This window comes from Oratosquilla oratoria, chromosome 1, assembly GCF_046742065.1.
Source record: "Oratosquilla oratoria isolate Oo_2021 chromosome 1, ASM4674206v1, whole genome shotgun sequence".
NCBI classification, from domain to species: Eukaryota; Metazoa; Arthropoda; class Malacostraca; order Stomatopoda; family Squillidae; genus Oratosquilla; species Oratosquilla oratoria.
In genome coordinates, this window is record NC_134777.1 from 130,845,561 (window position 1) to 130,872,002 (window position 26,442).

The following is a 26,442-nucleotide window of genomic DNA, read 5'->3' on the forward strand; positions in this document are numbered from 1 at the left end:
TTGTGCCAACAGCACTGTATGGAGCAGAAACATGGAACATAAAAGAGGAAGAGAGAAAGAGCTTGAATGTGTTTGAGATGAGGTGTCTGAGAAGTATGATGGGGGTTACTAGGCTAGATAGAGTGAGAAATGAGGAGGTGAGGAGGAAAACAGGGGTGGAAAGGGAGTTGGGAGATAGGGTTAATGAAAGAGTATTAGGATGGTTTGGACACATGGAAAGAATGAGTAAAGAAAGACTAGTAAAGGAGGTATGGAAGGCAGATGTGGAGGGAGTGAACATGAGGGGACGTCCTAGGATGAGATGGGGAAGAGGGGAATGTCTGTTGAGGAAGGACGGGAGAGGACAGAAGACAGGGGTGAATGGATAATGGTTGTATATGGAAGATGTTGTGATGCATGAGGTGGAATGGACGGGGGGATGGGGGGTGAGGTAGTGTGTGTGAGCAAAATTTTGACGCATCCCGAAAGGATTTCTCGCCGTCCTCTCCTTTATATAGGGGGACGGAGAGGGGGGGTCGCTGTGGATGTGCTGTGTCTTGCGACACTGCTTCTGACCCAGGGCAGTGGACAGGGTGCAGGGATGACCCGTCATCTAGGAGGTGCTAAGATGGGAGGGAGGGTGGAGGGGTGTGGAGTGTTTTTAGGGATGGAATAGGTGGGAATGATTTTATGCCTTTTCCTTTTTGGCTACCTCCCTAGTAAGGGGGAAAAAGCCTTGGTATATGTATGTATGTATGTATGTATATATGTTTATATATATAAACAGATTGGTCCCCAGGATATGGTTATTCATGTCTTCAACCGCATTAACTTACACGTTAATTCCATACATTCACGAACGAGACCGACAAGGAGCTTAATGTAAGCTGTATACCGAAACTGATACGTAGTGAAGCTATGGACTCAAACCAAACTGAGATATAGCAAGTACACAGTGTTTTAAACCATTGCGCTATCAAGAGGGATATAAGTTGAACTCAATTTCTTATATTTGTATACTTGACTTACATATGCACTATATGTATGGATATAAAATCAGTTTATATGTAAATGGACCATACGAATATTAGAAATTGTGCTCAACTTATATCCCTGTTGACAGCGCAATGCTTTCAGTCACTTTGCACATGTTACGGCTCAGCTTGATTCGAATACATAGCTTGACTACATAGTATTTTCCGTATATTCTTACATCGAGGTCCTTGTCATTGTCGACCGTAATTACACGGAATTAAAGCGCAAATTAACGTGTGTAAACACACACACACACACACACACACACACACACACACACACACACACACACACACACACACACACACACACACACACACACACACACACACACACACACACACACACACACACACACACACACACACACACACACACACACACACACACACACACACAAAGATATATACATATATATATATATATATATATATATATACATACATAAATATATATATATATATATACATATATGTATGTATATATTTATATATTTATATCTATATATATCCATATGTATATATACTATACATATGTGTGTATACATAAATACATACATGTATATTTTAAATAATATATATATATATATATATATGTATATATATATATATATATATATACATATAAATATATGTATATATACAGGCACAAGCCCCCCACACATAAATAATGTATATGTATACATACATACATACATACATACATACATACATACATACATACATACATACATACATACATACATACATACATACATACATACATACATACATACATACATACATATACCAAGGCTTTTTCCCCCTTGCAAGGGAGGTAGCCAAAAAGGAAAATGCATAAAATCATTCCCACCCATTCCATCCCTGAATACACTCCACACCCCTCCACCCTCCCTCTATCTTAGCACCTCCTGGATGACGGCTCATCCCTGCACCTTGTCCACTGCCCTGGGTCAGAAGCAGTGTCGCAAGACACAGCACATCCATAGCAATGCCGCTTCATTAAATCGGCGACCCCCCCTCTCCGTCCCCCCATGCATAAAAGGAGAGGACGGGGAGAAATCCCTTCGGGCTGCTTCAAATTTTGCTCACACATACTACCTCACTCCCCATTCCCCCGCCCATTCCACCTCATGCATCACAACAACATCCATATACAACTATTCTCCATTCACCCCTGTCTTCTGTCCTCTTCCGTCCTTCCTCAACAGACATTCCCCTCTTCCCCAAAGCCCCCTACACCCCATCCATCCACCTCATCCTAGGACGCCCCCTCATGTTCACTCCCTCCATAACTGCCTTCCATACTTCTTTTACTAGTCTTTCTTCATTCATTTTTCCATGTGTCCAAACCATCCCAATACTCTTTCATCAACTCTATCTCTCAACTCCCTTTCTACCCCTGTTCTCACTCTATCTAGCCTAGTAACCCCCATCATACTTCTCAGACACCTCATCTCAAACACATTCAAACTCCTTCTCTCTTCCTCTCTTATGTTCCATGTTTCTGCCCCATACAGTGCTGTTGGTACAATCACTCCTTCATACAGTCTCCTCTTAGCATCTATTCCCAAATGTCTATTCCTCATTACACTTTTTAATCCACCAAGGCATTTACTCGCTTCTCTCAATCTACATTCTACCTCCACCTTCACTCCACCTTTTCCTGCCACATTTGCACCCAAGTATCTAAAACTATCCACTTCCTCCAGTCGCTCTCCCTTAATGCTTACTTCCAGTCTTCTGCCACTTTCACCCCTTGTACATCTCATCACCTTACTTTTACCCACATTTATCTTCATCATTCATCTATCACATACTCTCCCAAACTCTGCCACCAACTTCCTCAATCCCTCCTCCGATCCTGCCACAAGCGCAGTGTCGTCCGCAAACAACAGCTGGCTCACCTCCCACTTTTCTCCATTTTCTTTAACCATCTCCAATCCCTGACCCACTACCCTTGCGTTTACCTCTCGCACTACCCCATCTATGTATAAGTTGAACAGCCAGGGCGACATAACGCATCTTTGACGAAGTCCCATCCTTACCTCGAACCAATCACTCTCTCCATTTCTAATCCTGACACAAGCTCTACTACTCTCATAGAAACTATTGACAGCTCCTAGAAGCTTTCCTCCTATCCCGTAAATCCGCATAACCTCCCACAATGCCTTTCTGTCTACCCTGTCGTAAGCCTTTTCCAGATCCATAAAAGCCCAAAAAACATCCTTCCCCTTTCCTATAGCTTTCTCATATATCTGTCTTACCACAAAAATCTGATCTACACAACCTCTACCCGTCCTAAATTCACACTGTTCCTCACCAATTACTCCCTCTGTTCCTCTCCTAATCCTCTCAATCAAGATCCTCCCATAAGCCTTCCCAACTACACTTAACAAGCTAATCCCTCTGAAACTACTACATATACACTTGTCCCCTTTTCCCTTGTAAAGTGGAACTATACAGGCACTCCTCCAGTCCTCTGGCACTCTCCCCTCTCTCCAGCAAACATTAAATAACCTCACCAGCCAGCCCACCATCACTGTACCTCCTTTTTTAGACATTCTGCATGGCATCCATCCAGACCAGGTGCCTTACCTGCTTTCATCATATTAACAGCTGCTTTCACTTCATCCTTCCTTATTTCTCCTCCAGTCTCCTCACTCATCACGGTCATTTTCTTAGCATTTCCCACTGCAGCTATCTTTCCCTCCTTATCCTCCTTCACATCTAGCAACTCCCTAAAATATTCTGCCCATCTTCCTCATACTGCCTTCTCTTCCATTATCATCTCTCCATCTGCACCTTTTACCTTTTTTTCTCTACTTGATTCGCCTTCTCTCTTAATTTCTTTGCAAAACATATTTTTATTACTTTCAAAATTTTCTGTCATACTCTTACCCCATTTCACATCTGCTCTCCTCTTTGCCTCCTCTACCTTTTGCTTTACTTTTTTTTTCTCTGTACCTCTCATATGACTCCCTCGTCCTATTTTGTAACCAATCTCTGAAAGCTCGCTTCTTCTCTTCTACAACCTTCTTTGTTTCCTCATCCCACCATTCACTACCCTTTCTTCTATTTCCCCCAGTCCTTCTTGTTCCACACACCATCTTTGCACACTTTGTGACTCCCTCCTTGAACCATTCCCATTTCTCCTTCACTCCTAGCTCTACTCTATCCTTTACTCCCCCCCACCCCTCCATCAGCTTCTTCTTGTACTCCTTCTCCTTTTCATTTAAAGAGTTCACTCTAAGCACCTCCCTACCTTTTGTCCCTTTCCTCTTTCTCCATCTATCCTCCATTCTCAACTTACCTTCCACCAAAAAATGATCTGATATTCCCCCACCCTCTCCCCGTAGCATATGTACATCCTTAACTCTTCCTATCATATCCCTATTTACCACTATATAATCCATTAATGCTCTATTTACCACCCTTCCATCCACCACCCTCTCCCATGTGTACACATTGCTTGACTTTCTTCCGAAACACTGTATTTGCTATCATCAACTCTCTTTCTAGACACATTTCCACCATCAACCCTCCACTACGATTCTTTCCTGGAACTATATATGTATATATATATATATATATATATATATATATATATATATATATATATATGTATATATATACATATGTATATATATATATGTATATATATATTTATATGTATGTATAAATATATATATATATATATATACATATATGTGTGTATATATATATATATATATATATATATATATATATATATATATATATATATATATATATATATATGTGTATGTATGTAGCGAGAGTAATAATAATAATAGTAATAATAATAATGATAATAGTAATAATAATAATAATAATGATAATAATAATAATAATAATAATAATAATAATAATAATAATAATAATAATAATAATAATAATAATAATAATGATAATAATAATAATAATAATAATAATAATAATAATAATAATAATAATAATAATAATAATAATAATAATAATAATAATAATAATAATAATAATAATAATAATGATAATGATAATAGTAATATCAATAACAATGATAATAGTAATAGTATATATCAATAATATTGATAATGATAATATGATAATAACATTTATGATAATAACAGTAATAACGATAGTAATACGATTATAAATATACCGCCAAGTATACAATGGGCTATTCTTAGACTCGATTCCATAATGAGGAATTTTTTTTTAAGTCAAGCCGTCCTCTTTTAATGTATAATTAACTTATGAACTAATCAGTTTTAATTTTACAAACATTGGTGGAAAAGTTAGTTTAGCAAAAAATTTGGGACCTCCCGTTTATTAAAGAACGGGAAGGTATCAAACATTATGACAAAAAAAGGCTTTTTTAAAGAAAACATTTACATTCGATTAAAGACACAGACCCGTGCATGGTGAAATATTTGTGTATATTTTTTAAGCAGCAACGGGGGGCTTTAGACCAATGCCGTGCAGGAGCAAGAGCCGTGACAGAGAGCAGAAAAGAGCAGAGCTAAAGCAGAGCAGATCGTGACAAACGGGCTGGGGGAAAATGACTCACGTTGACCCATGTTGGTAATCTTGCCGAGGCGGGAGGGCGACGGTTGTGGAGCGGCCATCTTGGTTACGTCACGTGGTCTGCAAGTCGACGGGAAGAAAACATGAGACGACTCAGAAAGAAGGAATGAAAGAAGGAAAGATGGTTTCTGTGTCTTCTCTCTGATGAGAAAATGGTGTCAATTTCTTCAATGTTTGTTAAACGGTGGTCTGCAAGTCGACGCGAAGAAAAAATGAGACGACTCAGAAGGAGAGACAGAAGGAAAGATGGTTTCTGTGTCTTGACACTGATGAGAACATGGCGTAAATTTCTTCAATGTTGTTAAACGGTGGCAGGTAAGAGGGTGTGTTTGTTGGAAGGAACAGCTCATCAAGTGGCTGTTTCTGTAAGATTCCTCCCTCCGTTCAATGAAGAAGAGGTTTCATTTCTGTTTACTGACATGAATGTTGCACAGTTCCTGAAGTGTTGTTAGAAGTAGCACGTGAAAGGGTGTGCTTGTTTGCAGGAACAGCCCAGGGTGTGGCTGTTCCCGTGAGCTCCCCTCCCCCCTACTGTGATTTCATGTTTAGGTGGAAGAAGAAATATTGTAAACCACATCCAATGGTAGTACTTAAATGTAGTACCAAGTGTATCTTGTTTTTTTTTTCTGAATTAAACAGTGATAAATAATAATCACAGATATTTTTTTATTTAGAAAACAAAAGGGGTTCAACATATATTATCATTTTGATATTAAAACAACATTCAGCCTTTTGGAACTGATAATTTCGTGTACTTGACACTGAGATTGAATTATATCAAAGTTATCAGATGTAGAAGCAGAGGCCCAATAACATTGTTTAAATTACACACTTAATACTTTTTTATATACAAGAATATATACACACGTTCGTACATACATACATAAATACATACATGCATGTATACATACATTACATACATACATGCAAACATTACATATATATATATATATATATATATATATATATGATTTCAAGAAGTCTACAGCGACAACGGCGTTGTTGAGTTTATATTGAAGCTTTAGTTTCTCTCGTGCAACAAGTTTCTGTGCTGGTTCCAAATAGCTGAGAAGGTGTCCAAAAGACATTTGATACTGTTTTCTCTTTTTTAATTCTCCAATACATATTTCGACCTTACTCGGTCATCCTTAGGGAGGGAGTTGCAAAGGTTGGTGAATACATTGGTTTATATACAGGCCGTACATTGGCCGAACATTGGGAGAGGTCAATTTCTGTTGCCGTGATCCGTAGTACTGCGTACGTGGAAGTAGCAACTTTCTTGTGGATTATGGAAAGGGGTGTTATTGTTTGTGATATGTGTGTCTACTGTTTAGGAGTAAGGTTGTGGGCATGAGTTGTATGTTAATGGAAGGTTTTCCGATGTAAATGTTCGCTGCTTCGACCATCTTAAGGCGAAGGGGGTCGTGAGCTTTGTGGTTTCGTTTAGTGTTTGTCTGGTGATGGTGGTTTTGTGTTTGTTTATCATATGTGTCTTGATGGCGCTACTCTGGAGATGGTATGTGAGTATTTTGGAGAGGGTCATAGAGGTCAGGCCAATGTATGAGGAGGTGTGGTGCTGACAATCACCGACAGGACAATCAAACTTATACACGACATTGACTTCTTGTAGAAGAGGAGTGGGGGGCTGGCTGTTGTTCTTCATTAATAGGGTGTGCTTTTTAGGGGTTTTGTAGTATACGATTAGGCGTATCTTAGTGTCTGGGTTGGTGGGTCGAATGTTACGTGTGATGATATGGCGAAGTGTTTTTTCGTGTTCTTTGTAGACGGTGTTCATATGTCGTTTGTAGTACACACTATATACATGTATATATATATATATATATATATATATATATATATATATATATATATGTATATATATATATATATTCGAGAAATTCGGTATTGGACAGCAACATCAATCTGATAATCTCTTTTGCAGTAGCGCACGGGACTCGAACCCGATGCGCTTGGAAGTAAACTCCCAAGACGCACTCACGCCTTAGACCTCTCGACCACTAAACAGCATAAAACCTTGGCAACTAAGTGTCTAACTGACTCTCGAGATTGGGGAGGGCGCTTACTACACCCATTAACCCCCCGTTTCACCACCAAGGCCGCTGCATCAAGTGGGAGTTGTAAGAGCCGGTTCGAATCCCTTCACGCATGTCGCCAACGTAACCATTCGAGAAATTCGCTATTGGACAGCGACATCAATCAGATAATCTTTTTGGCAGTAGCGCACGGGACTCGAACCCGATGCGCTTGGAAGTAAACTCCCAAGACGCACTCACGCCTTAGACCTCTCGACCACTAAACAGCATAAAACCTTGGGAACTCATTGGCTAACTGACTCTCGAGAGTGGGGAGGGCGCTTACTCCACCCATTAACCCCCCGTTTCACCACCAAGGCCGCTGCATCAAGTGGGAGTTGTAAGGGCCGGTTCGAATCCCTTCACGCATGTCGCCAACGTAACCATTCGAGAAATTCCCTATTGGACAGCGACATCAATCAGATAATCTCTTTGGCAGTAGCACACGGGACTCGAACCCGATGCGTTTGAAAGTAAACTCCCAAGACGCACTCACGCCTTAGACCTCTCGACCACTAAACAGCATAAAACCTTGAGAACTCATTGTCTAACTGACTCTCGAGACTGGGGAGGGCGCTCACGACACCCAATCTCCACCCGTTTCACCACCAAGGCCGCTGCATCAAGTGGGAGTTGTAAGGGCCGGTTCGAATCCCTTCACGCATGTCGCATAATGGTTACGTTGGCGACATGCGTGAAGGGATTCGAACCGGCCCTTACAACTCCCACTTGATGCAGCGGCCTTGGTGGTGAAACGGGTGGTTAATGGGTGTAGTAAGCGCCCTCCCCAATCTCGAGAGTCAGTTAGACAAATGAGTTGCCAAGGTTTTATGCTGTTTAGTGGTCGAGAGGTCTAAGGCGTGAGTGCGTCTTGGGAGTTTACTTCCAAGCGCATCGGGTTCGAGTCCCGTGCGCTACTGCCAAAGAGATTATCTGATATATATATATATATATATATATATATATATATATATATATATATATATATATATATATATATGAGATTACTTGAATGAAATATTCCTTGGATTTTTTTGTGGAATAAAAATCAAGATCAGACAGGATGTAGTGACTTATTTTCGTTTGTCTTGAACCTTGTGTATAAAAGGCAGTGTACGTATATTATGAAACAAATCACTAGCTAATCGCAGCGGTGTTTTTAGGCAGTGGCGATCTTCCCTTCCCCTTCTCCTTGCCACATCCTCACCTCCACTTCCCTCTTCCCCTTTTCCTTTCACCCTCCCTTTCTTCTTTTCTCTCTTTTCTTAGACCTCTCGCCCTCTTTCCCCCCTCCCCCTTCCCACCCTTCGTTCATCCTTTCCAATTCTCCTCCCACACACCTTCTCCCTCCATTCTTTCTTTTCCCTATTCCTCCTACTCCCTTCCTCCCCCTCCCCTCCCTCCTCCCCTTACCTCATCCTCTACCCCTCTTTCCCTTCACGCGTACTAAGAGAAATAAGATAATCTTTATAATATTTTCTGAAGCAACGACGCACTTTGAAGAGATTGTTCTGGTTGGAATTAAATGAATATCTAGATTTAAGATGGAATTAGGCAAAAATTGGCTTACTAATAGGGTGGGCAATGAATGGAATGGACTTCATAACCATGTAGTAAACGCTGAAACTATCGGTCGTTTTAAGAAACAGTTAGACAACTTTATGAATGGGGATGGCAGGTGGTCATGGGCATTGAACTGCCTAGTGTAGGCGTTATGGTCTCTTGCAGTCTCCTTCATTCTTGTGTACTTATGTAATAAGTTTACTCAAAGAAAGGCTAACTCATTTAATTTTTTTTCCTTCTTCTCGTCTTTACTTGTTTTCTTTACTCTCCATCATCATTGTCTTTTTTGCGTCTACTCATCCTGTTTCATAAACGCTTGCACTCGTTTTCATAATTCATCACCTTGATAAGGAGGAAGCGCAGAAGGACTGAACCATAAGAAAAGAAAAAGAACAATCATTAAAGAAAGAAAGATGAATGTTTTGACGAAAGTTGATGAGGTTGACCTGGCTTGAAAGCAAAACTCAAAATTGAAGTAAATTGGAAGAAACAAGAAAAAAAGAGAAAAAAAATAGAAATTAGTGAGAAAAGAGGAAAGAAAAAACAAATAAGGAAGATTAAACACATACGTGTTTGTGTTTTGCTCTAGCTGGTTTAGATTGAGTTTAAAATTAAAATGTTTATTCTCTTAGCCCTATGCTGGACCACCGGACTGACCCCTGGATGACGATACAGTATAGTAATTCATAAAGATTCACATAAGGTGGAAGGGAAAGAGTATGGACTAATACACACACACACACACACACACACACACACACACACACACACACACACACACACACACACACACACACACACACACACACACACACACACACACACACACACACACACACACACGCACACACGCACACACGCACACACACACACACACACACACACACACACACACACACACACACACGCACACACACACACACACACACACACACACACACACACACACACACACACACACACACACACGCACGCACACACACACACACACACACACACACACACACACACACACACACACACACACACACACACACACACACACACACACACACACACACACACACACACACATATATATATATATATATTATATATATATATATATGTATATATATATATATATACGTATATAAAAAGTCCTTTGTAGAAGGCGAGTCGATGTAGAGGCTTGTGACACATGACACGCCAACAGATACAATGGATCAGCGTCAGAAGGATGTAAAGAAATCCGAAGAAGAAGAGGAGAGAGAGAGAGAGAGAGAGAGAGAGAGAGAGAGAGAGAGAGAGAGAGAGAGAGAGAGAGAGAGAGAGAGAGAGAGAGAGAGAGAGAGAGAGAGTGAGAGAGAGAGAGAGAGAGAGAGAGAGAGAGAGAGAGAGAGAGAGAGAGAGAGAGGGGGGGGGGGAGGGAGGGAGGGAGGGAGGGAGAAAGATATACATATATATATATATATATATATATATATATATATAGATAGAGAGAGAGAGAGAGAGAGAGAAAGGGAGAGAGAGGATTTCGTCTGGACCCGGGGATTTTGTAGCTTTAAGTTTTTCATTCTGTTTGACTACTTCTACTTTACTAATGCTGATATTAGATAGACTAATTTCTTTATCCCCTCTGAAAATCGGATCGCAGTCAGGTACTTTATTTAACCTCTTATTGGGTAACACCGATAGAAAATAATTGTTAAACTCCTCACTCATTTTTTCCTCCGATTCTCCGCTTGACTAGCAACCTTGATTTCATAATTACGTTTGGCTGTACGTGTATTCTTTTTAACCAGCTTTGCCATTTTGTTATATCTTGATCTAAGGTGTTTCCCCGTTTTTTATTTTTACGTAAATTCCTCTTTTCATTCCGATCTTATGTTTCAATCTGTTCGTCATCCATTTGGGAGTATAACTATTTTTCCGTATTGACTTCAGGGGGATAAATGTATTTTGTGCATTAATAATTAAATCAGTTAGATTGCTATACATTTCATCCAAATCGCTGACCTGTCTGTTGAGCCCTCGCCCCCAAATGACCTGACCTAAGGTATGCATATTACCCTCCGTGACCCAACCACTGGTCATGACCTGACCCCCGGTCACTCACCGAGACTCGACAATGTTCAAAACGTTCGCATGACATTTCATATTCAATTTTAAATAGGTTTTTATATTGTCAAAGTTTTCTCTCCTGAAGTCAGGTACTTGGACGTTATTCGTACTTTTTAATTCTTCCCAAATAATATTAAATCTTATTTCTCGATGATTGCTAGAGCCTAGACTATCTCCCACTATTACGTTACTCATTAGGAGCTCATTATTAGTTAAAACTAATTCCAGAGTATTTTTCCCCTCGTAGGATCGGTAATCACTTGTTTTAGGAAATTATCCTGCACCACATCTAGAAATTTCTTTGTTTCCTGATCTCCTATTAAAGTTTCCCAGTCAATGTTTCTATAATTAAAATCTCCCATGATCACAACATTTTTATACTGGGACGCTCTGTGAATTTCATGAATCAGGGGATCAGTCTGCTCAATGCTGAGGTTAGGAGGTCTATACAAGACGCCGATAATAACTTTCTTATTCTTGCCTATAATCTCTACCCAAATAGATTCCGTACAGTTCTCTTCCTTAATCAAATTGTTGATTATACATTTTAATGCATTTTTAACGAAAAGTGCTACACCTCCCCCATTCCTGCCAACCCTATCCTTGTGAAAAAAATTATATCCTTCTATTTCGATTTCCGAAAGGAAATGTTTATCAGCCATGTTGATCCAGGACTCAGTAATAGCTATAGTATCGAAATTCTCTACGCATGCTTTACCTCGCAGCAAATCAATCTTGTTAATTATGCTTCTGCTATTTGTATAGTAAACTTTAATTTTATCTTCCCTCCACCTGCTTTGGTGATTCTTTTCACAGTCCCTCTCTAAGTTGTTTCTATTACCTAAACTATATTCCTACTCCCACGTAATCTACCCAAAAATACCTTGTAGGATGCCTAATTCTCGCTCAAGGGATTCAGCAAGGAGCCGAATTCCTCTGGGCGACAAGTGCACCCCGTCCCTTGTATATAGATGATTCCTACCGTAAAAGTGGTCCCAGTTGTCGACAAATACCCATCCATTGGCCTTACAATGTTTTGAAAGCCTGCAATTCATTGGAAGATAGATAGATAGAGAGAGAGAGAGAGAGAGAGAGAGAGAGAGAGAGAGAGAGAGAGAGAGAGAGAGAGAGAGAGAGAGAGAGAGAGAGAGAGAGAGAGAGAGAGAGAGAGAGAGAGAGAGAGAGAGAGAGAGAGAGAGAGAGACAGAGACAGAGAGAGAGAGAGAGAGAGAGAGAGAGAGAGAGAGAGAGAGAGAGAGAGAGAGAGAGAGAGAGAGAGAGAGAGAGAGAGAGAGAGAGAGAGTGAGAGAGAGAGAGAGAGAGAGAGACAGAGAGAGAGAGAGAGAGAGAGAGAGAGAGAGAGAGAGAGAGAGAGAGAGAGAGAGAGAGAGAGAGAGAGAGAGAGAGAGAGAGAGAGAGAGAGAGAGAGAGAGAGAGAGAGAGAGAGAGAGAGAGAGAGAGAGAGAGAGAGAGAGAAGAAAACGGCAAGGACGAGGAGGAGGAGGAGGAGGAGGGAAGAGAACAAGAAAAAAAGAACTCGAACGAGGGAAGGGAGGACGGATATTTTTGGAAGATGAGAAGAAGGAGGGAGGACGAGGAAGATGAAGAAGAAGAAGAATATGAAAAAGAGGAGGAGGGGGAAAAGGAAGAGGAAGAGGAAGAAGAATATGAGGAAGAGGAGGAGGAGAAGGAAAAAGAAGAGGAAAAGGAGGATGAGGATGAGGAAGAGGAGAATGAGGGTGAGGAAGAAGATGAAGAGGACAAGAACAAGGAAGAGGAGGAGGGAGACGAGGAAGAGGAAGAATAGAAGGAAGTAGAGGAAGAGGAGGAAGAGGTGGAAGAGAAGTAGTAGTAGTAGGAGGATGTCTGAGGAGGAAGAGGAGGAGAAGGAGGATTCCAGAGGAGGAGGAAAGGAGGAAGAATAGGATGAGGATGGGGATGAGGAAGGGGACAAGGACGAGGAAAAGGAGGAGGGAGAGGAGGAAGAGAATTAGGAGGAAGAGGAAAAGGAGGAGGAGGAGGAGGAGGAGGAGGAGGAGGAGGAGGAGGAGGAGGAAGATGATGATGATGAGAAGGAGGCGGAGGAAAAGGAGAAAGAGGAGGAGGAAAAGGAGAAAAAAAAGGAAAAGAAGAAAGAGGATGAAAGGGAGGAAGATGAGGAGGAGGAGGAGGTGGAGGAAAAAGAGAAAGAGGAGGAAAATGAGAAAAGGAGGAAAAGGAGAAAGAAGAGGAAAGGGACGAAGAGGAGGAGGAGGAGGAGGAAGATGAGGAAGAAGAGAAAGAGGAGAAAGAGGAGAAAAAGGTGAAAGAGGAGAGAAGAAAAGGAGAAAGAGGAGGAAGAGGAATAAGAAAAGGAGAAAGAGGAGAAAGATGAGGAAAAGGAGGAAGATGAGGAAGAGGAGGAGGAGGAGGAGGAGGAAGAGGAGGAGCTTGAGTCAGGACGCGTGCTTGAGTTGACCTGAGCCTCGAGTGGACCAAATATAGAACTACCGCAGAGGTACTCCTCGATGCTAACTCAACCTTGCCACGCCTAGACCACCGTGCAGGTGAAAGAAACGAGAAAAGAAAAAGAAATAGAAACCGAAGTAGAAGTATGAACATAAATATAGATATAGATATAAATATAAATGCGAATATAGGTATGAAGATAAAATATATATATAAATATAGATATAAATATAAATATAGATATAAATATAAATGTAAATATAAATATAAATATAAATATAAATATAAATATAAATATAAATATAAATGTAAATATAGATATAAATATGAATATAGATATAAATATAAATATAAATATAAATATAAACATAAATATAAATATAGATATAAATATAAATATAAATATAAACATAAATATAAATATAAATATAAATATAAATACAAATATAAATATAAATATAAATATAAATATGAATATAAATATAAATATAAGTAAAATAAATATAGATATAAATATAAATATAAATATAATATATATATATATATATATATAAATATAAATATAAATATAAATATAAATATAAATATAAATATAAATATAAATATAAATATAAATATAAATATAAATATAAATATATATATAAATATAAATATAAATACAAATATAAACATAAATATATATATAAATGTAAATATAAATATATATATATATATATATATATATATATACATATATATATATAAATATAAATGTAAATATAAATATAAATATAAATATAATTATAAATATGAGTATAGATACAAATATAAATATAAATATGAATATAAATATAATATAAATAAAATACAAATACAAATACAAATATAAATATAAATATAAATATAAATATAAATATAAATATAAATATAAATATAAATATAAATATAACTATAAATATAAATACAAATATGAATATAAATATAAATATAAATATATATATGAATATAGATATAAATATAAATATAAATATAAATATAAATATAAATATAAATATAAATATAAATATAAATATAAATATAAATATAAATATAAATATAAATATAAATATAAATATAAATATAAATATAAATATAAATATAAATATAAATATATATATGAATATAAATATAAATATAAATATAAATATAAATATAGATATAAATATAAATGTAAATATAAATATAAATATAAATATAGATATAGATATAAATATAAATATAAATATAAATATAAATATAAATATAAATATAAATATAAATATGAATATAAATATAAATATAAATATAAATATATATATAGATATAAATATAAATATAAATATGAATATAAATATAAGCATATATATAAGTATGGACCAAAATAGAAATATATATATATATAGATATAGATATATATATATATATATATATACATATTTATATATATATATAGATATAGATATGTATGTGTATATATATATATATATATACATATATATATATATATATATGTATAAATATATATATATGTACATATGTATATATATATTGCAAATAAATCACTTGAACACGTGGTCAGAAATATGCTGGTAACCACTTAAGAAAAAGAAACACAGAATTACACGAAAGGGCTTGGGATTTCTGTGTTTCTTTTTCTTAAGTGGTTACCAGCATATATATATATATATATATATATGTACATATATATATTTATATTATATATATATATATACATATGTATATGTATATATACATATATGTATATATACATATATATATATGTATATATAATATATATATATATATACACATATGTATATGTATATATACATATATATATATATATATATATATATATATATATATATATATAGATATAGAGAGAGAGAGAGAGAGAGAGAGAGAGAGAGAGAGAGAAAGACAGGTAGACAGACAGACAGAAAGAAAAAGAGAGGAAGGAAGGAGGAAGAGCGTCTTGCGTAGCTCCTCTTTAACTAAAGAGAGGAAGAGGAGGGAAAGGAGTTCCTCACAGCTGTGAATGGCAGACCTGCAAACCTACTTCTCTTATCTGTTTTTATCTATTTTCTAATTTATGTTTTCTTTATTCACTCACTATCCACTCAAGGTTCACGAGCTCTCCCCCCATACACATTCTCAGTTGAATAAAATTGCCTGGCGAAAGGTATAAAGAACAGTTAAGTAGAGCAAGATTCTTCAAAGGTTAGAACCAATTGAGTTGTTGGTGAGGTGCTACTGTGTCAGAGGTTCTGCAAGGATTTAAGAACATCAAAATGGGGGAGGCTACAAGAAACCATAAGGATTATACTAGGCAGTTCCATGTTCCTTACCACCTGTCATCCCTATTGATAAAGTTATCTCATCTTCTTTTAAAACAACCAATTGCTTCAGTCCACACTACATGGTTACTAAGTCTATTTCATTTGTTATGCACTCTGTTGATAAAGTAGTTTTTGCCTGTTACGGTTGTAGGATATTGGCCCTTCTTGACTGTAGATCTGTTAATGGGAAGATAGACTAACCCTCTCACATGGTGGACGGAGATGGGGTGAGTCCTTCGTTTGAAAAGAATCATCTGATATGAGACTGAACAAATCGTATGATTTTCTTTTCCTCCAATTGGTGATGTGTTCTCCTTACCTGCTCTCATATCTGAGGTGTCTCACGTCCTTCGCTGAATCTTTGTTTATTCCCGTTCGTATTTATCTTCAACTTCTTTCCGTTTTCTTCCTTCCTATCCTCCTATTGTTTTATTTTCTTCCTCCTTTCTTCCTTTTCCCACTCCCACTCTTTCCCCTCTTCTTCCTTCCCCTCCTCCTATTGTTTAATTTTTCTTCTTCCTTATTTTCTTTCTACTGGTTCATTTTTCGTCCTCCTTCTTTTCTTCCTTCTCTCGCTCCTGTTTTTCTACTTTCCTCTTCCCAAATCCATTTTCTTCTGTTTCTTCCTATATTTCTTTTACTTTCTCCACCTCCTTCCTCATCTTTAGCCTCTTGTTCTTCTCATTCTTCTTTTCCTTGTTCTACACTTCCTATTCCTCTTTCTCCTCCTTCTCCTCTAACTTTTTTCTCCTCCTTCTTCTTCTTTTTTATCTTTTATATTTCTTATTTCTCTTTTTCCTTCTCCAACTAAATTTTCTTCTTCCTCCTCCTCCTCCTCCTTTTTCCTTTTCTCCCCTAATACCTCTTTCTCACTTAATCTTTCACTTATTCTTTCCTCTTCCTTAGCCAATCTACCTTTTCTCTCTTTATTTTTTATCTTTCTCTTACTTTCTTCTCTCTCCCTCTCTGCTCCTCTCCCTACCTTTCTAACTACCTCCTATTCCTCCTCACCACCTTCTCTTCCTCCTCCTCCTCCTCCTCCTCCTCTGCATCCCTCAGAACCCGCGCCCCACCCTCGTCTCGAGGGGTTTTGATAGTAATGAAACAAATGATGTATTCTGGAAAGTGAATAATGAGGACCAACATAGTCAAGGGCTGTTTAGTCTTTTTCTTTGTATTTCGATAACATTTACAATGTTTCGTTGGATTTTCTATATTACTTGAAACATATTGAAGACTGTAACGCAAGTACGACGTGGAAGTGAATTAAAACTAAACACAAAGAGAAACAATAGTGAATTACACACACACACACACACACACACACACACACACACACACACACACACACACACACACACACACACACACACACACACACACACACACACACACACACACACACACACACACACACACACACACACACACACACACACACACACACACGCGCGCGCGCACGCACACACACACACACACACACACACACACACACACACACACACACACACACACACACACACACACACACACACACACACACACACACACACACACACACACACACACACACACACACACACACACACACACACACACACACACACACACACAGGGAACACCATATGGCCTGGGCCTCCCATGGGAATCGGAGGAGAGAAAAAAGCCCTCGTCTGCTGTTGCCAGATGGACAATAACTTCGGTCCGCTCAGCTGCGCTCCTCAGCTTCTGGATTCGGATTAGCCTGACAATGTGCTTATTGGCCCTTTGGATAAATAGTGAATTTCCAAGCTGAGTAGAATCGCCTGACGGTAGCGAGCGACTGTGTGTTAGAGACTGCAAGTTCCAATTTAATTATTAATTTTATTCCCAGAAATTTGGCATAATCATGGATAATCCTCTCTCCGTACTGAGTAATCTATATATGGAGTTTTTTGGAACTAGAATATTAAGTAAGACCATTCCATCCAATATAATATGGCTGCGGTACATTGATGACGTCCTATGTTTGTGACCCATTCAAGTTAATGTAAGTGATTTTTTATCCAAACATAACAATTTGGTCAGTTCTATTAAGTTCACGGTGGAGATAGTGAATGAAGGAATTTTGAATTTCCTTGACTGCAATATCTACCACCGTGAAAGTGAGTTGATGTTTAGTGTATATCGCAAACCAACCAATGTTTGTTCATGTATACACTATTATTCCTCACACCCTGGTGGCGTAAAATGATCTGTTTTTTCTTCCACGTTCCTTAGGGCTTTACGCATTTGTAGTTCAGAGCACATCGATGATGAAATAAGATGTATTTACGATATTGATAATAAGCAGCGATGCCCTAAACATGTTCTTGATACAGCTTATAATTGTGCCAAAAGAACTTTTTACAACCTTAGGTCATTTCAAACTTTTGATAAAAATAACATGTTAGTTTCACCGTACCAAAAGAACATGTAAAGCATTCCAAATTTACTGCGTAGTTTTCATATTAATGTAGTTTTTTAACAATAAGAACACTAAGACAATTGCTCATAAATAATTCTGTCAATAGTGATAAGGGTGTGTGTACAAAATACCTTGTAAACCATGTAATCAGTTTTATATTGGTCAGAATGCTAAAACACCCAAAACACGAATTAATCAACATAAGAAATACGTTAGAGAGGAAAACCAATCTAGCGGTATATTCAACCACATGAAAAATTTTAACCACCCAGTTGACTGGGATGATTCTAAAATCATCACATATAACAATAACATCACAGAAAGAAATTTAATTGAATGCGGTTTGATCAAATCTAATAAGGGAATAAATGTTAGTCTCCATCTATGTTTGTACAAATTAGATAGTTATGTTTCCCAAGAAATTTAATTTTTTTTTAAATTGTAATGTACCAGTTGTGAGCAATTGTCTCATACTTGTAGGTTACTATGACGGTAGTAAAAGTCACGTGTACTTCTTCCACCACCTCTCCGAATTCCTTTTTCCCCATGTCTCACTCAGTAATATATTCTGTACCTTGTTTATTCCTTTTATAATTCCTTCTTTGTATTAGCACTAAATATTCTATTGTACGAAAGCGCTCTGCTTCGTTAGTTTATATATATATATATATATATATATACAGTATATATATACAGTATATATATATATATATATATATATATATATATATATATACAGTATATATATATATATATATATATATATATATATATATATATATATATATATATACATACATACATATACCAAAGGCTTTTTCCCCCTACACGGGGTATCGGCGGCATGTTATTGTGGAAAAGTAGCATGCACTTGATACTTTAGGGTCTATATGGGGAGCCCCTACGGACTAGAGTCACACATAATTTTGTCTGTGATAGAGGAAAATTCTGTTCATAGAGAAATGATGACACTTTTATACTACGACTATCCCTCAGTTATGCTGTCCCCCAACCTCTTGTTACTGTCCTGCACCATTTCTCTGAATATTCATTTCCTTTTTTCGTCTACCCTGTGGTGGGGGAAGACAATGCTACCACCAAGTCTTTGAGTCGTAAAAGGCGAAAGAAACGGAACGGGGGATGGGATTAGGAGTTAAAAAAAAAAAATAAAAAAAAAAAAAATATATATATATATATATATATATATATATGTGTGTGTGTGTGTGTGTGTGTGTTTGTTTGTATATACATATATAACAATATGTACATGTGTATGTGTATGGAACCCCACTGACACGAACCAGTTCTTCCACACCTACGCCATTACTAAAAGCTATGATTGTCATCCTCTACTACCTAATACTCTTTCAATACTTCACATCACATTGTGTTCCAATCTTTTAACACTATATTGTCATTTCAACATCTCACACGCTTCTAGAAACTAACCTTATCTCTTTCCTTTCTTATCCTTTCCCCTCCTTGTTCTGTCCTTGTCCTTATTTCTTCATCCTTTTACTATTTCACTCTCATCGCCTCTTTCAATACTCCTTCACTTCATCTCCCCATTCCTTCTCCCCCTTTTCCTCCCATCTTCTGCCTTCCTTCCCCCCCTTTTTTTTTTTTTTTTTTTTTTTTTTTTTTTTTTTTTCATTCTTCTCCTTACTCCATCTCCTACCGTCCCTAATTTTCCTTTTTTACTCGTTTTCCTTTGCCGTCGGTCCCACTGCCTGGTCTTGAAGGATGAAAAGCAGAGCGTAGTACAAGGGGGATTATGTAGATGGCAGCACTATATAACCTCCTGGCTCTAGTATGTGAAAGTCTCCAGAGTCTGTAGTGAAATCACCTACAGCTTAGAACTTTACCATACGAAGGCAGGTTTGGGGATCTTTACGCCCTCTGGAAAGAAGGAGAGTGCAGGGTGATGTAATGGAAGTATTCAAATAGGTTAAGGGCTTTAACAAGGGTAATGCAGATAAGGTCATCTTATCAAGATATCAGGGCAGGACTTGTAGATATGTATTTAAGTTGGAATAGAATAGAGAGTTAACGAATGGAATAGACTTAGTAGCCATGTAGTGAGCGCTGAAACAACTGGTTGTTTTCAGACAAGATTGAATAACTTAATGGATGAGGACGACAGGTGGTAAGGGACATAGTACTGTCTAGTGTAGGCCTTATGGTCTCTTGCAGTCTCCTCCATTCTTATGTTTTTGTATTCTATCCGAATGGTGGTAGGGTGTGGTAGGTGGGGAGAAGGAGAGCTGGTATCCTACCCTTTTGTAGCCTCCAGACTAGGGTGAGATTGCTTGGATAAGGGTACGGTATGGTGCAGAATGATTTCATGGTGTTGTTATTGTTGTTGTTGTTGCTGCTGATGTTGTTACTGATATTATTGCTGATGTTGTTGGTGATGCTGTTGTTCTTGTTGTTGCTGCTGATGTTGTTACTGATATTATTGCTGATGTTGTTGGTGATGTTGTTGTTCTTGTTGTTGCTGCTGATGTTGTTACTGATATTATTGCTGATGTTGCTGGTGATGTTGTTGTTCTTGTCGTTGCTGCTGTTGGCTGCTGTTATTGTTGTAGTTGCTGTTGTTGTTGCTGCTGTTATTGTTGTTGATGTTATTGTCCCCTTTCAGAGTCAGTAGGTGTTACGGAGGAAAATGATTATTCTCTTGGAATCTTACTAGAAATTCTCCACCTCAATTATGTCGAAGCGTTGTCAATGTACTGTCAGTGTTTCTGGAGAGTGTGGTTGACTGCGAAGCAATCTGGCCGTGGGCAACCATTGTAGTCTGGCAGGTTAAAGTATTACTAGGGGTAGGGTTGACATGTTCTAGCATGGTGATCAGCTTTGGGACCTAACACACGTCGTAGCTAAAAGTAGACATGCTCGAAATACTTCAGAGAGTCGCTTGATAGTGAGCTTTGATGGTAAAAAAAAAAAAAGTTGTAAAGAGGAGATAGGAATATAAGAAAAAAATTCCAAGTTAAAAAAAATTATGCAGTTATAGTAATGAGATGGTCAAGAGTGCTGTAATAAAGAACGAATGGGGACCTTATCTAAAAAGTGTGTTTAGAAAAATAAAAAATGATTAAGTATAATAAGAAACAAAATTCGCACCCCAAAATGGACTCTCAACATAAGGAATGCAATATATGACCAGTGACACGTAACATAAATTAAGTGGAAGAACTAAACTACAAGACATTTTAGTGTTTTCATCCTGTTAAGTTCAGGGTTTCAACCACAATAAAAAAGAGAGAAAAAAAGAAGAAGAAAAATACAAGAAGAGAAATATGCTGAAAGCATACTCATAATCACAAACTTTCTGATCGCAGGGCAAAAGATAAACGCATACATACTCAGATAAGACTTGGGAAAGGGAGGAAAGGGGGAGGAGGGGAAGACGAGGAGGGAAGGGGGAGAGGAGTGCCCTGAGGTTCAGAGGTAGAGTTGTGTTGATAAGGATAAATTTTGAATCATAACAAGTTGTTAAAACTTTCCCTGTCCATCAGCGACACTTTTTCTCTCTCGTCAAAACATTTCTTCTTCACCCCTCCTGCCCTCTCCTTTCCTTCCCCATTCTCCTCTTCTTCTCTTTTCTCTCTTTTTCTTTTCTACCAATATCTACATACTATCACCCAATCTCAAAGTTTTCCATTTTCCTCTCCCCTTTTCCTCTTTTTCACTACTCCTTCCTCCTCTTCTCACGCTCTCTTCTCTTTTTCTCTCTTTTTTTCTACGCACTACCATCTCACGTTCTCTTCTCTCTCTTCCTTGTTCTCTTCCTCCTCTCCCTTTTATACTAAGGACTTTTCTCTTCTCTTTTCCATCCCCTTTCTCATCCCTCTTTTCCTCTCTTTCCACCTGCCTCTCCTTTCTCTCCCCCTTCCTCTTTCCCTTCTTTCTTCCTGCTCTCACTCTACCTCTCTTTCTACTTTCTCTTACTCTCTTTATCTTTCTCCATTCCATAGCCTTTCAGTATCCTCTCCTCCGTTTTCCTTCCCCTCTCCTGCTTCTCATTTCTCCTTTTATTTCGTCTTATCTTTTGCTCCATTTTCCACTTTTCATTCTCGTCTAGTCTGGAAAACAATTTTTCTTCTTTCTCCTTCACCTCCTCCTCTTCTTCTTCCTCCTCTTCTTCCTTCTCCTCTTCTTCCTCCTACTCCTCCTTTTCATCCTCATCCTCCTCTTCATCCTCCTTCTCTTCCTCTTCCTCTTCCTCTTCCTTCTCCTTTTCCTTTTCTTCCTCTTCCTCCTCCTCCTCCTCCTCCTCCTCCCCACTCCACTCTGCACACACCTTCACTTGTGTACACAAAGGGTTTGCTAACAAGGCAAGTCCCCTCCCCTCCGTAGAAGCACAGTCTTTGGCAAAAGTTCCGCTCCGCATCGGGATGGGAGACGGTCACCAAGTGGCAACATTGTAGTTATTGTGTCTACACGTGGCATCATTGTAGGGCTTGTACCTACACATGGCAGCATTGTAGGGTTTGTACCTACATGTGGCATAATTGTAAGATTTGTCTCTACACGTGGCAACATTGTATGATTTGTCTCTACCCGTGGCATCATTGTATGATTTGTCTCTACACGTGGCACCATTGTAGCACTTGTCTCTACATGTGGCACCATTGTAGGATTTATCTTGACAGGTGGCAACATTGTAGGATTTGTACCTACACGTTGCCGGCAACATTGTAGGATATATCTCTACACGTGGTAACATTGTAGGATTTGTCTCTACACGTAGCATCATTGTAGGATTTATCTTTACACGTGGAAACATTGTAGGATTTGTCTCTATACGTGGCAACATTGTATAATTTGTCTCTACACGTGGCACCATTGTATGATTAATCTCTACACGTGGCAGAATTGTATGATGTGTCTCTACACGTGGCACCATTGTATGATGTGTCTCTACACGTGGCACCATTGTATGATTTGTCTCTACATGTGGCAACATTGTAGAATTTGTGTCTGCACGTGATATTGTAGGATTTGAATGTATATCTGGGAATATTGTAGGATTTATCTCTACATGTGGTACCATTGTAGGGTTTGTGTGTATATGTGGCAACATTGTAGGTTTTTTGTGTATGTGTGGCAACACTGTAGTACTTGCGTCTACATGTGGCAGACACAGGATATTTTATTCAGGTGAAGAAAATATCCAAAGTTAGCAAGACGGTTTGGAAAATGTTTAGGAGCTGGGTAGGGAGAGATAGGTGAGAACTTAGAATAATAGGGGGAGATAGAGAGAAAAAAAAAAGAGAAATAAATGAGGTAAGAGAAAGTTTATGAAATAAAAAAAAAGTGGAGGAGGAAGAGGTGGATAAGGAGAAGAAGAGGAAGAAGAGAAGAAGAAAAACTAAGTGAGGTAGGAAAATTAGGATAAAGAGGAAAATAAAGAAGAAGAGGAGAAGAAGAAAGACGGAAGGAAGACAAAAGAGAAAAAAAAGAGATGAAGAAGAAGAAAATGAAGAAAATGGAGGTGGCCAAGGTCTTGATAAAGGTGTTGTCGAGAGAGAGAGAGAGAGAGAGAGAGAGAGAGAGAGAGAGAGAGAGAGAGAGAGAGAGAGAGAGAGAGAGAGAGAGAGAGAGAGAGAGAGAGAGAGAGAGAGAGAGACGAAAGTAAAGAATCCCAAGACAAAATGTAATGTCAGCCACAAACATTTTCATGAATAGAAAATGAAAGGAGATGGAGGTGGATGAAAAGAAGAAGGAGAAGAAGGAGCAGGAGGAAAATGTGGAGAAGGAGGAAAAGGAGGAAAAGGAGGAGAAGGAGGAAAAGGAAGAAAAAGAGGAAAAGGAGAAAACGGAGAAAATGGGGGAAGAGGAGGAAAAGGAAGAAGGCATTAAGACAGAATGTCAATGAATGACGGGTGGCCATGCGGAACGCGGTGACGTAGGGGCCAAGGTAAACATAAGAGATCAGATGACCGTGAGGGACCAGATGTCCGTGATGGGGCAAATGTCCATGAGACATTGAATGTCAATATAGAGTAAGGTGTCAATAAAGAACATAATTATAATGTAAGGTATGATATTGAAACTCAGAAAGTATCAAAAAGAAATAATCACGAGTTTCTTAATACCATGTGCTTTAATGCTCGTAGTATTAAGAACAAATTCCAAGAAATACCGGCGTATGTCAAAAGCGAAATTTTTTATATGATAGGAATTATTGAGACATGGGTAAATGGTGGAGAGTTTGAAGCTGAATTTAATATTGCGGGATTTAAACACTTTCATCAGGATAGAAACCACAAGAAAGGTGGGGGTGTTCTGTTGTACGTTAAAAGCAATGTCCATGCCTGTGTTTTAGAGAAAGTGAAACAGGATGCATATGATAGTTTGTGGGTAGAATTAACCCAAACAAATGGACAAAAAATTAATGTAGGTGTAATATATAGGCCGAAAACATTATCATTAGCAGACGACAAACTGTTGTTTCAAGAACTGTCTAGTTTCTGCAACCGGGACTTATTGATAATGGGTGATTTCAATTTTACTGACATTGATTGGATGACCCTTGAACATGGCCATATAGGTAGTCGCTTGATAGATTTTCTCGGCGAAATTTACTTAGTTAAGCATGTAAAAGAGCCCACGAAACATGGAAACTTACTCGATCTATTGATCGCTAGCCGCAAAAGCATGATAACCGATAAAGAAGTTGGAGAAACTATTGCAAGTAGCGATCACAACTTAGATTCAAACTGCTAAAATACGTGTGTTCCTAGAATACCCGATTTCAGTAAATCTCAGTTCATAGGATTACGTAAGGAGCTTTAGCTTACAGATTGGAAGGCAAAATTAAGCGAAGGACCTGTGGTTCAGATGTGGGAAATATTTCAAAATACGCTTACTAAGATGATTCATAGTTACATCCCGTTTAAGGATAGACATCCCACAAATCAAAATTGTCCAAAATGGCTTGACAAAGAAAATTAAAAAGTATTGCTAAAAAGATACATGCTTATAAGAAATACAAGTGCTCGGGTGCACTTAATGACTATAAATGTTATGCAATAATACAGAGATTTAAAAAACAATGAAAAACGAAAACGATAATACGAAATGCATATCGCTGATAAATCCAAAGAGAATCTCAAAGAATCATATAGTTACATTAGAGATAAAAAGGTAATTAGGAATCACATTGGTTCAATATTATCTGATGACAGTCAACTTGAATATTCAATTGAAGGAATGTGTGATATCTTAAACAACTATTTCTGGTCAGTATTTGTAAATGAAACACCTCAAAGTGAACTCCAAACTGAAACCTGTGAAAAGTCTATGGTGAACTTACTACGGTAAATATACAAAGGAAAAAAATTTAAAGGTGTATAGAGAAACTCAAAATAAACAAAACACCAGGGCCTGACGGTTGGCATCCAAGAATCTTAAAGGAAATTAAAAATGAGATTGTTGTTCCATTAGAAATTACTTTCAAGAAATCCATCATATCTGGATATTTCCCAAGAGAATGTAAGCTAACTAACGTTACTCGCATATTCAAAAAAGGTGTCAAAAAGAAACCAAATAGCTACAGGCCTATAAGCTTGACTTCAATCATAAGAAAAATGCTAAAACTATCATCAGAGATGCTATCAAACGTCATTTAGGAAGTAACTGTTTGATAAATGATAACCAGAATGGATTCAGACGGAAAGGTTTTTGCTTGACTAACTTACTCGAATTCTACAACATAGTCATCTCGAATAATGACAAAAGAAACAATATATATCTAATATATCTAGACTTTGCAAAAGCTTTTAATACCGTCCCCCACGAAAGGTTACTTACTAAATTAGCTTCACACGGAGTAAGTGGTAGCC

General features: G+C 37.7%; 1 protein-coding gene across 4 annotated transcripts in view; it reads right to left on the bottom strand.

Moving 5' to 3' along the window:
* Positions 1-26,442, bottom strand: part of LOC143027054 (vesicular acetylcholine transporter-like) — a 572,364-nt gene that overhangs the window by 172,808 nt on the left and 373,114 nt on the right. For all 4 annotated transcript variants that reach the window (XR_012966558.1, XR_012966559.1, XR_012966560.1 and 1 more), the window contains one exon: positions 5,584-5,660. Coding sequence is in view for 1 of the 4 variants with exons in the window: in XM_076187956.1 (XP_076044071.1) it covers positions 5,584-5,641 (58 nt within the window). In the remaining 3 variants the exon portion in view is untranslated. The remainder of the gene's footprint in view (positions 1-5,583; positions 5,661-26,442) is intronic.